At 35.9% G+C, this 15,698-nt stretch overlaps 1 protein-coding gene across 2 annotated transcripts in view; it reads left to right on the plus strand.

The window, feature by feature from the left end:
- Nucleotides 1-15,698, plus strand: part of MRPL1 (mitochondrial ribosomal protein L1) — a 69,917-nt gene that overhangs the window by 32,792 nt on the left and 21,427 nt on the right. The window contains exons 7-8 of one of the 2 annotated variants that reach the window (XM_068975527.1): nucleotides 4,708-4,814; nucleotides 12,858-12,931. In XM_068975527.1, the coding sequence (XP_068831628.1) occupies nucleotides 4,708-4,814; nucleotides 12,858-12,899 (149 nt within the window). In that variant the 3' untranslated portion in view covers nucleotides 12,900-12,931. Of the gene's footprint in view, nucleotides 1-4,707; nucleotides 4,815-12,857; nucleotides 12,932-15,698 lie in introns of those variants that run through there. The other variant, XM_068975526.1, reaches the window with a different exon arrangement.

Raw genomic sequence — 15,698 nt, forward strand, 5'->3', positions numbered from 1 at the left:
TTATAACTCATTTATTGAATCAGTGTATATTTATTGGGTGTCTGCTGTGTGCCAGGCAGTACAATTAATGCTGAAGATTAAAAGATGAACAGATAGTTCCCATCTTTAAGGAGATGAAAATTGACGGGTGAGAGAGTAACAAACTGCTGCTCTAAGATGCAGGAAGTGTACTAGTGGAAAATGTACAAAGTGCTTAGAGGAATGAGGAACACTTTGTAGAATCAGATTATATAAAGAAGGTAGCAGTGAAGCTGAGACTTTAACCATATATAGGCATTTTCTTTCTTGACATTCATGGGGAGAACATTCCAGGTGGAAGAAATGGTCTGTTGTAATGCACAAAAGCGTGAGTCAGCCAGTTGTGTTCAGAAAATTATAACTAGCTTTCTATCGTTAGTTACATAACGTGCTATCAGATAGGTCAGTGGGGTTAGCAGTGATAAGCAATGGGCCAGATTATGGAGGACTTTGTGTGCCATACTATGGAGATTAGATTTTATCCTCTGTGAAGGTAGGTGCCGTTGAAATCTATTGCTCAGAAGAATGAAATATGATTTGCTTGTTAGAATGACTCTATATGGGAGCTTTGTAAATGATAGGGTAGTGATATGAAGATAATGAAACTTTAAGAACAGAGACCAGTGAGGTGGCGAATGCAGCAGGCTAGGGGGAAGAGGAATAAGGGCAGAATCTGAGCAGTGACAGTGACGAGCCGAGGAAGGCTGTTGTGGGATATTGAGGAGGTGAAATTAACAGGACTTATTGATTAGGTGTGGAAGGTGAGGGAGAAAGAAGAGTTTTGAATGAGTCCCTAATTTCCTCCTTGAGTAGTCCAGTGAGTATGATTTTAAAGATAGATACAGAGGAGATAAAGCAGGTTTGGACATGACAATAACATCGCAATGAAATGAGATAGGAAGGATGGAGGTGGGCATAAATCTATTGTTTTCTGGAAGTAAGTGTTAAGATGAAGTAGGCTGTGATAAATAAATGTGCACATTGTAATCTCTAGAACAAGTAAAAACATACACAAAAAGAGATCCAGCTTTAAACTAAATAAAGGAATAAAAATGATATACTAAATTTTTTTGTTGAAAACAAAGCAGTATAGAACAGAGAAACAAATGAGATGAGACAAATAGAAGATGTGTATCAAAATAGAGACCTAAATCCAGCCATGTCATTAGTCAGGTTAATTGGAAATTGAATAAACACTTCAACCAAGAGGCAGAAATTATAAGATGATGAAAAAATTATTATATTCTGTCTATAGGAGACACACTTCTTATTCATTCACACAAAGAAGCTGAAAGGAAAATTAAGAGTAAAGTATACCATGAAAATATTTACCTATTACAGAACTGGGTTGGCTATTTTAATACCAGACAAAATGAACTTTTAAGACAAGGAGTTTACTAGAGAAAAGGATGGATATTCTGTAACAATAAAAGGACATGCTCAGCTACAGAGAGAGCCACAAAATACATGAAGCACAAACTGACAGAAGTGAAAAGAGAAATAAGCTAAACAAGTACAGTTGGAGATTTTAATATTCTTCTCTTAATAACTGATAGAACACATATATAGAAAATCAGAAAGTACATAAAAGATTTGAACAGTACTGTCAACCAACTTGACCTTATTGCTAGTTATATAATACCTCACTTAATAAGTGTTTGGTGTACACTTTTCAAGAGTATGTGGAACATGCAGGTTAGACCATTTGCTGGGTTTTAACACAAGTCTTAATAAATTTAAAAGGCTTGCAATCATACAGAGTGTGATTTCCGGTCATAACAGTTAAGTCAGAAATCAAACTGAAAGAAATGCGAGAAATCTCTTTGCTACCCCATGGACTGCAGTACACCAGGCTTCCCTGTCCTCTGTCTCCCAGTTTGCCCATTCTCAGGTGCATTGAGTCGATGATGCCATCCATCCAGCTCATTCTCCAACCAGTAATGTTGGTTATTAGGGAAATGCAAATTCACATCAACATGGTTTGGTAAAAAAGGGAGAGAGAGAGGAAAAAAATATGTTAAGTTCAAAGGAAGGAGGTTTTATTTGTGATTGTTTTAGGATGGAACTGGTTTAAAAAACTCAAATATATTAATACATCATTATCTCTGGTCTGTCACTTTTTTCCAGTTTCTTATTTCTACATATTCAGCATTTCATCAACACCTTCACTTCAGTATGTTTTAATACGGAACTCTTCCTTCTTAAGCCCTGTCCTTTCCCGCTTTATTATCATTACAATAGCACTGTGATATCAGACTCAAAATTATGAAGTCATTAATTTGTTCATTCCTTCAGCAAACATTTTTCATGTTGTACTCCATATTAATTACCTACCTACATTTGGGTGGAGATACTAAGTAGATGATTGGAGATTATGAGAGAACTTGTGGCCAGAAATATGAATTTGGCAGTTATCAGTGGGTAAATGTTTAAAGCAGTATGTTTTAAATGTTTAAAGAGATCACTTAAAGGGTGTCTATGGGTAGAAAAAGAGAGGTCATGTGACTGAACCCTCCGGTAGTCCACCTTTTAGAAATCGGCCAAATAAGGGTAGCTCAGCCAACAGGAATGGAATGAATAGCCAGTGAGAATAGAGTTTCAGAGGACAAGTCGTGATACAGTAGGAAGAGGGGAGACATATTCTGTGAACTACTGTTGACGGGTCAAGTCAGAGGAACACAGGGTTATTCTCAGTGGAGTATTAGGGATGTAACTTGATGGAGGTAGGTCGAAGAGAAAATGGAAGGAAAGGAAGCCGAGACAGAAAGGATGGGCAACTTTTTTGGAAAACTTAGTGTTCTTCAGAAAGTATTAGATGGTTATTGAAAGGCAGTATTTTGTTTTAAAGATGAAACATTTTATAGCAAGTTTGTCAGCTGCTGCTGTTGATCTGGGAAAGCAGGAGAAGCTGACAGTGTAGAGAGAGGGATGGGCGGTGTCACTGTGTCGGTGAGGAGGTATGGGATCCAGTGCTTAGATGAAGAGCATTGGCCTTCATAAGAATGCAGACAGTTCATCCATATGACAGGGAGGAAAGCAGGATTGTAGGTATAGATTCAGGTCAGTCAGCAGGTAATTTTTTTTTTTTAACGTATAACTCCTCTGTTTTGGATTTCATTCTTAGCTAGGTCACCACAGAGCATAGAGTAGAATTACCTATGTATGCTAAACAGTAGGTTCTCATTAGTTGTCTATTTTATACATAGTAGTGTATATATAAACATCAATCTCAATCTCCCAGTTCATCCCACCCCATCCCCCTTCCCTCCTTGGTGCCCATACATTTGTTCTTTATGTCTGTGTCTCTGTTTCTGCTTTGCAGGTAAGTTCATCTGTACCATTTTTATAGATTCCACATATGTACATTAATATATATAAACTGGATAAGCAACAAGGTCCTAGTATATAGTGTGATAAACCATAATGGAAAAGAATGTGAAAAATACTGTGTGTATATTTATATATAAATAACTGGATCACTTGGCTGTATAGCAGTAATTAACACAGTGCTATAATTCAACTGTTACTTCAATAAAAAATGAACTTTAAAAAGTTTAAGTTAAAACTAAAAATATATATATATATTTTTATATGTTAAATTTGAGTTAAAATGTTGATGATTAAAGGTTAGGAGGGTATAATGTATGTTTGGAGTCTCCTGCATGATCCTTTGAAAATTCTTGGGTTTTACCTTGATTCCTTTTTTCTCCTTTGTTTATTCAACTGCATCTTTTTCTCTACCCTAATGGAGAACAAAGTGGCATTAGAATCCAGTAAAGTTTCCATTTTTATCTCTTTCTTCATGCCAGCTTCTGTAACCATTGGTGTAGTAATGAGCTGCCTCCAGATTGTATCACTTAGTGAGATATTATTTCTACTGCTAGCTCTTGCTCCTTTTCTAGTTCCTTCCTTATGGTAAGGCAGGTCAGATGAATTTCATGTAAAGGTAAGTAAAATGTTCTTCAAAGATTTCAAGACTTCCCTGTTTCAGCTTTTATCATGTGTTATTGTATAGGTTTTAATTTACCATCAATGTTTCTAAAGTTTGATAAGCAGCATCATTGTATACACTTATCTATTGTTTATTACTGTGGAACAATAATATCACAGATTTAGTGCCTTAAAACAACGCACATTTACTATCTCAGCTTCTCTGTATCAGGAATGTGTGTACAGCTAGGCTACGTTTTCTGCTTCAGTGTCTCAGAGCTCCAGTCGGGGTATCAGCTGGAGCCATGGTTTTGTCTGAGACTTGACTGAGGAAGGTTCACTTCCAGGTTCATATGGCTTTTTGGCAGAATCCAGTTCCTTGCAGGTTTCTGGACTGAGGGTCTCAGTTTCTTGGCTCATGGCTCTCTCCATATGCCCCCTGACGACATTGTATCTTGCTTCCTCAAAGCCAGTAGGGAGAGAGACTCCTTCAAGATAAGCATTGCGTTTTTATGTCATGTAATCAGTTATGCATAGTCATCATGTCTCTTGCCTAGAAGCATGTTGCAGGTCTCATCCACGCTCAGTGGGAGGGTGTCACACAAGGGCATGAACACCAGGATGTGGGTCACCCTAAAGTCTGTTTGCCACAAATCATTTTTTATATCTTAACTTGGATTGGATGTTTCTCTTATTTAATAATTTTTGCTACTTGTTTAGATATAGTGATAACTTTGGATTTCTTGTTTTTCTAACCAGATTCCGTTGGCCGGGACATCCCCAAAATGCTTGAATTATTTAAAACTGGACTTGAAATTAAGGTAGATGAAGAAAGGGAGAACTTTCTGGAGACCAAAATAGCAACAGTAAGTCATAGTGAATATTATTCAGTAACCCCTTTCTTTTTTATTGAAGTGATTCATTAATAATTTATGACATACCAGTCCTTTGAGCTTGTCCTTGTCACTGGCATTAGGAGTGGCACTAAATACGTACATATTTTTTTGTGGGTTGAATTCATACATTTTAATGGTGCTGTAGAAGTCCTTTTCTAGAGTTACATGCCACTCTCTGACATTTTCTTGTGCTTTGCCTTATTTGTCATTTCTGTGTTTTTGTTCTCTAATATTCTAAACATTTTGGGAGTTGGGTCTAGATCTTATATATACCTTATAGGATATTGCAGAATGCTGAGTCTGTAGTAAATATTTAATACTATCTTAAGGGAATTGAGTAATTTGATTATCCCTTCTTATGTTTTAAAAACTGCCCACTTACAGAAGATGCTGGAAATTAATTTCCAAAGTCATTTTTGAGACATTAATATAGATAAGTCAGATTTGTAGAGGACTGTGTTTTAAAACATATAGTTTTTGCTAGTATTTTTTAATACTACAGAATTTCTAACATATACCTATTTAATGTATGTAATTTTTTTCCTATGCAATAACTATAATAATATTGTTAGCCAAATTTACACAATGTTAACCAAGTGCCAGGCACTATTCTAAACAATTTTCATATGTTCCTTTAATCCGAACCCTATGAGAGGTGAATTACCATCTCTGTTTTTTAGATGCAGGGATAGAGGCCCAAAGAGATTAAGTAATTTTTCTAATGTCTCACAGCTAGTATGAGGCATACTAGGTGTTTGAACCTCAGGAGTCTCAAGAGTCCAGGCCCTTTAGCCTTACACCATCTTGCCTTATAACTGGAATTACTTGAAAAGCTCTTATTCCTTCTCCCATGCTACTCCTGAGAGCAATTCTACATTAAAGCCAACAGCTAGAAGTCCAAGCTCATGAGCTGAGCGTATTGCAGATCATCAGAAATATATAAAGGGCCCTTCGCTAATTTTACAGAAGGAAAACTTGGTGCAGAAAGGGGGCAAAACAAGTTTATTCCAGTCAGGGATTGGGAAACCCCTTATCACTTCCATTATCATCAAAGCTTAGCTCTAATTCATTTGGCACTAGCTCTACTGGAATCTGATGTTGGAATTTTCTTGTTCCCGAAAGGCCCTTGGCTATGCATCTTCTTTCTCAGGGATGACAGCATTGTAATATGAAACATAAGCAGAAAACCAAACACAAGTTTTAAGATCGTATTCTGGAGCTGTAGAGACGTAGGCATGACTACCTATTCTGCTACTTAAAGGATGGCAGGTTTTGGACAAATTTCTTTTCTGTTTTTAAAGTTTTTTAAATTGAAGTGTGGTTGATATACAATATTATTTGTTACAAGTGTCCAGTATAGTGACTCACATATTTTAGAGGTTATACTCCATTTATATTTTTATAAAATATTGTCTATATTTCCCATGTTGTACAATATATCCTTGTAGCTTATTTTATACATAGTAGTTTATCTCTTTAACCCCTTACTCCTATATTGCCCCTTCTAAACAAGTTTCTGAATGTTGTTGTATCTCAAACTTCCTCATCTATAAAATTTATATAGTAATATCTATTTCATAGTATGGTTGGGAAGATTAAAAACTTTGGAATGGTATCTATCAGCTATTGTTACTCTTTTGGTTGGACTTTTTGGGTCTGTAAAGTATCTTTATAAGACTCTTTGTTCCTAGTTTTATCTTTTTCTTAAGTAATGTTTTCAGTATATTGAATAGTTAATAATTTATGTATATATCCTGACTCAGTGTATAATAAACCATGGCATGTCATTCATTCTTTTTAACAAATATCATAGTGATTGAGACATGGGCTTCAGACCAGACTTACCTGGGTTTTTTAGAGATATAATGCTTTTTTTTTTTAATGAAAAATAAATTAATCTGTGCTTAAATAGAATCTTTTGAGTGCTACTAAAATAGTATAGTAGAGTAGGATGTTTAAAGAATCTTAGTTCTGGGTTAGAACTCATAGAACTTTGTGAGCCTCAGTTTTCCCCCTTTCTCTATTTTCCCTATATATAACATGATGTTGGTATGTACTTTCTAGATTAGGAAGGACTGGATGAGATAATGACCTAATAACTATTAAAAAAAAAAATTCTAGGCTTCCCAGGTGGTGCTCGTGGTAAAGAATCTGCCTGCCAGGATAGGAGACATAAGAGACATGGGTTTGATCCCTGGGTTGGGAAGATCCCCTGGAGGAGGGCATGGCAACCCACTCCAGTGTTCTTGCCTGGAGGATCCCCTGGACAGAGGAGCCTGGCAGGCTACAGTCTCTGGGGTTGCAAAGAGTCACACAGGACTGAGTGACTTAGTGCACAAACACATGCACGCACTTCTGGCTAAGATGGAGTAACAGGGATTTTAACTACACCCCTCCGCTCCCACACACACACCTAAAGCAGTCAGCATTATCTTGATACCAAAACCAGGCAAAGGAAATGACAGTCCAGCATCATTCATAAATGTAAATATTAAAATTATAAGCTAAACTTTAGCAAATAGAATCTAGCGGTGTGTAAAAGAATAACATGTCATGATCACTTAGGGCTTATCTTAGGAATACAGGTTAGTTTAACACTAAACAATCACTATAATTTACCACATCTGTTTGTTTTTCAGTCGCTAAGTCATGTCCGATTCTTTGTGACCCCATGAACTGCAGCATGCCAGGCTTTCCTTGTCCTTCACTGTCTCTCTGAATTTGCTCAAACTCATTGAGTCCGTGATGCCATCCAGCCATCTCATCCTCTGTCATCCCCTTATCCTCTTGCCCTCAGTCTTTCCCAGCATCAGGGTCTTTTCCAGTGAGTCAGCTCTTTGCATCAATCAGGTGGCCAAAGTATTGGCACTTCAGCTGCAGGATCAGTCCTTCCAATGATTATTCAGGATTGATTTCAGCTAACTAAAAATCAAGTCATGTGATCATCTCTGTAGCTACATAGAAAACATTTGACAGAATTGAACACTCCTTCCTGATTAAAAAGTCTCAGCAAACTAGGAATGCAAGTTAATGTCTTCAACCTGGTAGAACAGATGTAGAACAGATGTAGAAAAATAAACAGCTGATATCATACATAGTAATGAAAGGCTGAATGCTTTCCTCCTCAGATCAGGACCAAGATACGGATATCCACTCTCACCAGTTCTTTTCATCGTTAATCTAAGGATTCTAGGTAGTGTATTCAGGCAGAAAAAAGAGACATCCTAATTAGAAAGGAGGAATAAAACTCTCATTTTTCACAAGATGACATGATTCAGCTACTAGAACAAGGAAGTGAGTTAAGTAAGTTTCAGAATACAAGGTTAATATACGGAAATCAGTTTGCTTCTATATAACAGCAACGAACATTTGGAAATTAAAATTTAAAACTAAGGAATGCCAAAGTAATATTAAATAAATATGAAATACTTAGGGATAAATCTGACAAAAGATAAAACTCCATACACTGGAAACTTCAAAACATTGTCAAGAGAAATTAAATAGATCTAAGTAAATGATAAGGTGAACCATCTTCATGGATCAGTAAACTTAATATTGTGAAGATGTCAGTTGTCCCTAAAGTAATGTATAGACTGTATGGATCAAAATCCCATTAAAGTTTTTTGTAGAATTGACTTGATTCTAAAATTCATGTAGAAATACAAAGGATCTAGATGAGTCCAAATAGCCTTGGCAAAGAACAAAGTTGGAGATCTATCTGACTTCAAGTTTTATAAAGCTACAGTAATTTAGACAATGTGATATTGATGTCAAGAAACAAAACAATCAGTGGAATAGAGAGTCAGAAGAAAAAAAAGTATAAAACACATGGACAGCTGATTTAAAATAATGTGCAGAAGCATTTTTAATGGCAAAGCAATAGACTTTTCAACATATGGCACTAGAACAATTAGATATCTATATGAGATAAAATGAACTTCGATCCATACTTCATACCATACTTAATTACCTCAAAATGTATCAAAGATCTAAATATAAAGTTTAAAATTAAAAAAAAAAGTTTAAAATTATAAAACTTCTAGAAGAAAAAGTTGGGTTAGGGAATAATTTCTTAGCTATAAACCAAAAGCATGATCCACAAAAATAACAAATTGGTAATTCATACTTTTTAAAAATTAAAACCTTTTTCTCTTTAAAAAGCTGTTAAGAGAATGAAAAAATAAATCATAGATTGGGATAAAATATTTGCAAATCATCTCTGTGATAAATCCACAATATATAAAGAACTCTTAAAACTCAACAATTAAACAGTCTAGTTTTAAAAGTCAAGATTTGAAATACCTCATGAAAGTATGACAAACACATGGCAGATGAATGACAAACATTGAAATATGCTCAGCATTATTAGTCATTACGGAAATACAAATTAAAATAACAGTGAGGTACCATTGCACATCTACTAGAATGTCTAAAATTTAAAAAACTGATCATACCAACATGGTGAGGATATGGAGTGACTGGAATGCTCATATGTTGCTGTGGGGATGTAAATGATGAAACCCATTTGGCAAACAGTTCTGTGGTTTAACAAGTTTAATCTACTTACTATATGATCCCATCACTTCACATTTAGATGTTTGCACAGGAGAAATGAAAGCATATGCTTATGCAAAGATTTATAAACAGATGTTTATATCAGATTTATTTGTAATAGCCAAAACCCAGAAACATGTCACATGTCCATCAACAGGTAAATGTATAAACAAACTTTGTTATTCTATACAATTGAATTTTCTTTACTAATAAAAAGAAACATTATACATGCTCTAACATGAATGAATGTTTAAAATATTGTGCTGAAGGCAAAGGGCATACAAAAGTACATACTGTGTGATTCCATTTATATAAAATTCTGACAATACAAAGTGATATGTAGTGACAGAAGGCAGACTGGAAGTTGCTTTAGGGACAGAGTGGCTGGGATGGGGTGGAAATGAGGGATGACAAAGGAGCACAAGGAATTGGGGACATGATTGACGTGACTGTTATCCTGACCAGTGATGGTTTCAGGAGTGTGTGAAAGTGTTAGATGCTCAGTTGTGTCCTACTCTTTATGACCCCATGGACTGTAGCCTGCCAATCTCCTCTGCCCATGAAATTCTCCAGGTAAGAATACTGGAGTGGATAGCCTTTCTTTTCTCTAGGGGATTTTCCCAACCTGGAAATGAAACCCAGGTTTCCTGCATTGTGGGCAGATTCTTTACCATCTGAGCTACCAGATAAGTGTATATGTATGTCAAAACTTGTTAAATTGACACTTTAAGAGTGTGTAGCGTATCTCTCGGAATACTGTTTAGCAATAAGAAGGAACAAACTATGGATACATACCATGATGTGGATGAACATCAAAAACATGCTCAGTGAAAAAAAGCAGATGCAGAAACCACGTTCATGTGAGATGTCCCAAAAAAGGGGTGAAACTGTAAAGACAAAAAGATTAGTGGTTGCCTGAGGCGAAGGGGTTGGCGAAAACAGGCATTAACAGTAAATGTGCTTCAGAGATCGTTAGTTTGAAAACTGACTTATGGTGTTGGTAGAAAAAATTATTTAAAAAGTCATTGAATTATGATTTAGAAAATGGTGAATAATATGCAGAATATGCCTGTATAAGGTTATCAAGTATACCTCAATAAAGATTTAAAAGGGAATAAAAAATCTGTCTGTGATTGTATCTAATATAACTATTCCATAAAAATATTTATTATTATAATTATCAGAGGTAACAGACTTTAACAGAAAATCTTTGAAAAAAGGTTTTCAAAGCACAGTAATACATCTTCCTTAAAAGTCTGAGATTTCCACAGGTGATGTCATTGTATAGTTGGAAATACTAGAGGTTTATTTTTGTTGTTGTTTCGTTGTTGTTCCTTTGTGTGATACAAGGATTGGCTTTAGAATGAACGTATGGATGAAAGGGCACTGACAGCATTACATATCCGTTAGGGGTCCACTGCATTTTGGATAAAAGGAGGCTATCCAGAGCAGAGTTCACAAACTACATATGGCCCATGGACCAAATCCAATTGTGGCTGTTTTTTAACAACAGACTCGTGACCTAAGAATGATCTTTTACAGTTTTTTTTGTGTGTGCTAAGACGATCAGTTGTATCGTACTCTTTGCGATCCCATGCACTGCAGCACACCAGGCTTCCCTATCCATCACCAACTCCTGGAGCTCGCTCAAACTCATGTCGATCAAGTTGGTGATGCCATCCAGCCGTCTCATCCTCTGTTGTCCCCTTCTCCTCCTGCCTTCAATCTTTCCCAGCATCAGGGTCTTTTCTAATGAGTCAGCCCTTTGGATCAGGTGGCCAAAGTATTGGAGCTTCAGCTTCAGCCTCAGTCCTTCTAATGAGTATTCAGGGTTGATTTTATTTAGGATTGACTGGTTTGATCTTCTTGTAGTCCAAGGGACTCTCTCAAGAATCTTCTCCAACACCACAGTTCAAAAGTGTCAATATATATTATATGTAGTGAATCAATAATTTATAAAAATTGAACTTAAACTTTTCAAACAATCCTTGTCAGTAATACTGAAAGTAAAAATTTTAATTCCTGAGGTTTCACAAAATGAGAGTCAGATTTAAGAGTGTTGTCCTCTATTCATTATAGGCATGTTTAGTCAGGTGTATATTTTGACATTACACAGAAAAACTAAACAGTGTCCAGATACTATATATGTCCAGATACTGTAGCCTAGACCTGCCAGAATAAAGACTTTGAAGTAATTTTCAAAGGGTGTCTGTTAGTATTTTATAACATACCACAAATCCATTTTATGTTAGCTGTGAGGCTGTCAGAAATATGTTTTGTTTTTTCTCTGATAGATTGCTTGTTTGATTTAAGAATCTTGGCCTCCAGCCTACTTTTCCAGTACGCCAGTCCCATTGTTGATTGGTTTTCTTAACATGTCCTTTATGATAAGGTAAAAGTTCTTCCTAATTTTCTGTTAATATTGACTTTCCCATTTTAAAGATACACATACTATCTTTATATTTGTCAAAAACTGAAATGTTCTGTCTTCCTTCCTTCACTTTTGTTAATATTGACTTCTTCACATATTTCAAAATTATATGTGGTAGTGTTGTAGTTAGGTTTCATTTACTGAGACTGATGGAGATCAAAGATAGAACTTTTCACTAGGAAAAAAATTCTCGAGCCATAAAATATGGCGCATTAGGACTTGTAGTAGGGGCATTTATCAAGAGGAAAGGACATGAACTGTAGTTTAATGGAAAGCGTGGAATGTGCTCTTTCGGTTATTTAACTTCTCATGGTATTTCATACCGTAGTAAATTACGACTCCTGTGGCCTGTTATGTCCGTGCCTGAAAGAGCCTGTAAAGTCTGACCCATGTTTCTGTGTATGTTTTCAAGTAGCAACTAGCTGACTTTTATGTCTGAAACCAGTTCAGTAGAATCTCACATATGTGGAAATCATTACTGTAGTTTTCATCTGTTTTAGACTTTGATTTTCAAATCAAGTGTAACCTAGAAATCTTCCAGGATTAATAAAGTTAGATGAAGTTTCAGAATAAAAATGTAGATTTGTGATATAACGCACAATGGACTTTTCAAAGGGTGCTGCTGCTAAGTTGCTTCAGTCGTGTCCGACTCTGTGCGACCCCAGAGACGGCAGCCCACCAGGCTCCCCCGTCCCTGGGATTCTCCAGGCAAGTGCACAGTGTACTCTAAAATCTACTCAGTTTCAGGTTACATTTTGGAGTTTTGGCCGCTTTAAATGCTTTGGTGTTAGACAGTAACTTCATGGGATTTCCCATGCTGTATAAAAAATGTTCAGCTTTCAAAAGAATGTTTCGTGATGACCTGCTATAATTTCAGTCACCTTTTGCCGTTTTCATTTTTCACTTCAAAGTAATTCTTTTCAAGTATCCATGTACATACAAGCTTTTTAGAATGACTTTTCACTGCAGTATTTTTTAAAAAACCATAAAATCAGGAATCTTGATGGTTTATCTTCATTTTATCTTAGAGCATTGGGGGCTCCATATCTCTTCAGAAGAGAAAACTGTAAAGAGAAAGTAAATTACATTCAAAACATTTCAGGTAAGAAAATAATGAAATATTACAGATTTTCTTGGAATTTATTGCTTAATAAAGTTTATTTAAGCTCTTTGAAATAGGTTAAGCTCTTGTTTGTAAATACCCTCCACATCTACACATCTTTTTCTTCAGTTTATTTTGAAAAATTTTGAATGAATGGAAAGTTGAAATTATAGTATAACAAACACCTATATACTCATTACCTCGATTCACTAATTTTTGTCATATTTGCTTAGGACAACTAGTGTACGTAGTTTGTTTAAAGCAGTAGATATTCTTTTATATTTTCTGAACCACTTAAAATTAAGTTGCAGGCATTATAATACTTCACCCCTAAATATTTTTATGTTCATAACCTAAGAATAAGAAATTCTTCTTTATATTTTCTAAAATTTATTTTATTGAAATATAGTTGATTTATGTGTTAATTTCTACTGTATAGCAAAGTGATTGGATTATACATGTAATAGATGGGGAAACAGTGTCAGACTTTATTTTTTTGGGCTCCAAAATCACTGCAGATGGTGATTGCAGCCATGAAATTAAAAGACGCTTACTCCTTGGAAGAAAAGTTATGACCAACCTAGATAGTATATTCAAAAGCAGAGACATTACTTTGCCAACTAAGGTCTGTCTAGTCAAGGCTATGGTTTTTCCAGTGGTCATGTATGGATGTGAGAGTTGGACTGTGAAGAAGGCTGGGTGCCGAAGAATTGATGCCTTTGAACTGTGGTGTTGGAGAAGACTCTTGAGAGTCCCTTGGACTGCAAGGAGATCCAACCAGTCCATTCTGAAGGAGATCAGCCCTGGGGTTTCTTTGGAAGGAATGATGCTAAAGCTGAAACTCCAGTACTTTGGCCACCTCATGTGAAGAGTTGACTCATTGGAAAAAGACTCTGATGCTGGGAGGGATTGTGGGCAGGAGGAGAAGGGGACGACCCAGGATGAGATGGCGGAATGGCATCACTTACTCAATGGATGTGAGTCTGAGTGAACTCCGGGAGATGGTGATGGACAGGGAGGCCTGGCGTGCTGCGATTCATGGGGTCGCAAAGAGTCAGACATGACTGAGCGACTGAACTGAACTGAACTGATACACTTTTTCATATTCTTTCCATTATGGTTTATCACAGTGTATTGAATATAGTTTCCAGTGCTATCTCAAATGTTTTTTAAAGTACTTTTTTTAGTATAGTTTTTAGAATTTATTGCTATTTTTTTCTATCTATAAATTATCAATTTGCTCTTTTTATTATCTTGAGATTTGCTTTGTTGTTCATTTTCTAACTTTCTAAGTTTTATATAAGATTTGTGAGTTTTGTTTTTTTTTAATACTGAAAGAGTGAAATTTGCCCCTAATTACAAGTTTGATATTTAGTATTTTTGTCATTATTTTCTTAGTACTTTTTATTCTTATTTGGGAGAATATTTTAAACTTTTGGAACCTTTTTTGACTTGCTTAGATTTTTGGTATGTTCTAATTTAACTGCCTTAATGGTTGAAGAATGTATCCTTTTTAGTTTCTGCTTTAAAAAAATTTATCGAGACTTTTACTGTGGCCTGTAGTATAATATTAATATTCTTTCCCAAAGTATCACACGGACACTTGAAAATAACATGTGCTCTGAGGCTTCCAAGTAAAGACTGAATGAATACCACAGTGGTAACTGAATAGGAAATGTCAAATCTTAAGTCAGCAATGGAGAACGCCAAAGAAATAAATGTCAAGATTTTTAAAAAGGCTAGGATCTGGCTCTGGATAGCACAGAGACTGAGTGTTAATGCTATGTGTGGGGATGGAGCAAGAATCCTCTGAAACAGGTTTAGCTGAAAACTATTGAAGATTTTTACATATTTCCTGACCCTGAGTAACTGCCCTTTCCCATGCTAGTAGGTGGCAGGAAAGGTGAAAACAAAGGTCTCTTACTGGGAGAGATCAGGAGTTGAGAAACTTTGAAAACAGGGAGATTAAGTGAATATATGTATATGGAATATTGAGAAACCCTCCCCTCCTCCCCACCCTCTCTTCTTCCCTCCTCCCCACCCTCTCCTCTTCCCTCCTCCACACCCTCTACTCTCCCCTTACCTGGCTCCCAGAATTCTGGCCACCAGTCTAGGCAGGAGATTGTTGTTTAGGCGTGTAATCATGTGCAACTCTTTGTGACCCCATGGAGTCTAGATGAGGCTTAATTTAAGAATAATTATCATAATTAGGCTTTTGAGCAGTTTTGTAACTTTTTTCTTCCCACTTGGACATTCATGGTAGTTTTACTCTTTCAGTCTCTGGATGAAGAGGTAGTTGTTCATATTTGGTTATTTGACATGATTTATTTGTAGTCTTTTTCTTTTTAATGTAGTTTGTTTTCAGGCTCCCTTTTCCCTACCTTCTACCTTCCTTCCTCTTTCTCTGTCCTTTTATTTTTTCCTTCTTTTAATAGCTCTCTGAAGTTTTTCTTTTCTATTTTTTTTTTCCTTATTGCTTTTTTTCTTTTCTACTTTTCCCTTTCTCCTTGTTCATTCACCTGCAGATTGGAAAGACATGGAAAGAGAAATAAGTTTGTGGGAAGATTAATATGAATTACTTGAAAGTGAATACCACAGAATAGTTTTTCAATGATGTGCAACTTACTAATATGATAACATTGAATATCTAATCAAAAAATGTTGCTTGATAGATGCAGCCTCAGTTACTTGTGCTTAGTTGCCCTGTCATGTCTGACTCTCTGTGGCTCCTTTGACTGTAGCCCACCAGGCTCCTCTGTCCATGGAA

This window comes from Capricornis sumatraensis, chromosome 7 (genome assembly GCF_032405125.1).
Source record: "Capricornis sumatraensis isolate serow.1 chromosome 7, serow.2, whole genome shotgun sequence".
NCBI classification, from domain to species: Eukaryota; Metazoa; Chordata; class Mammalia; order Artiodactyla; family Bovidae; genus Capricornis; species Capricornis sumatraensis.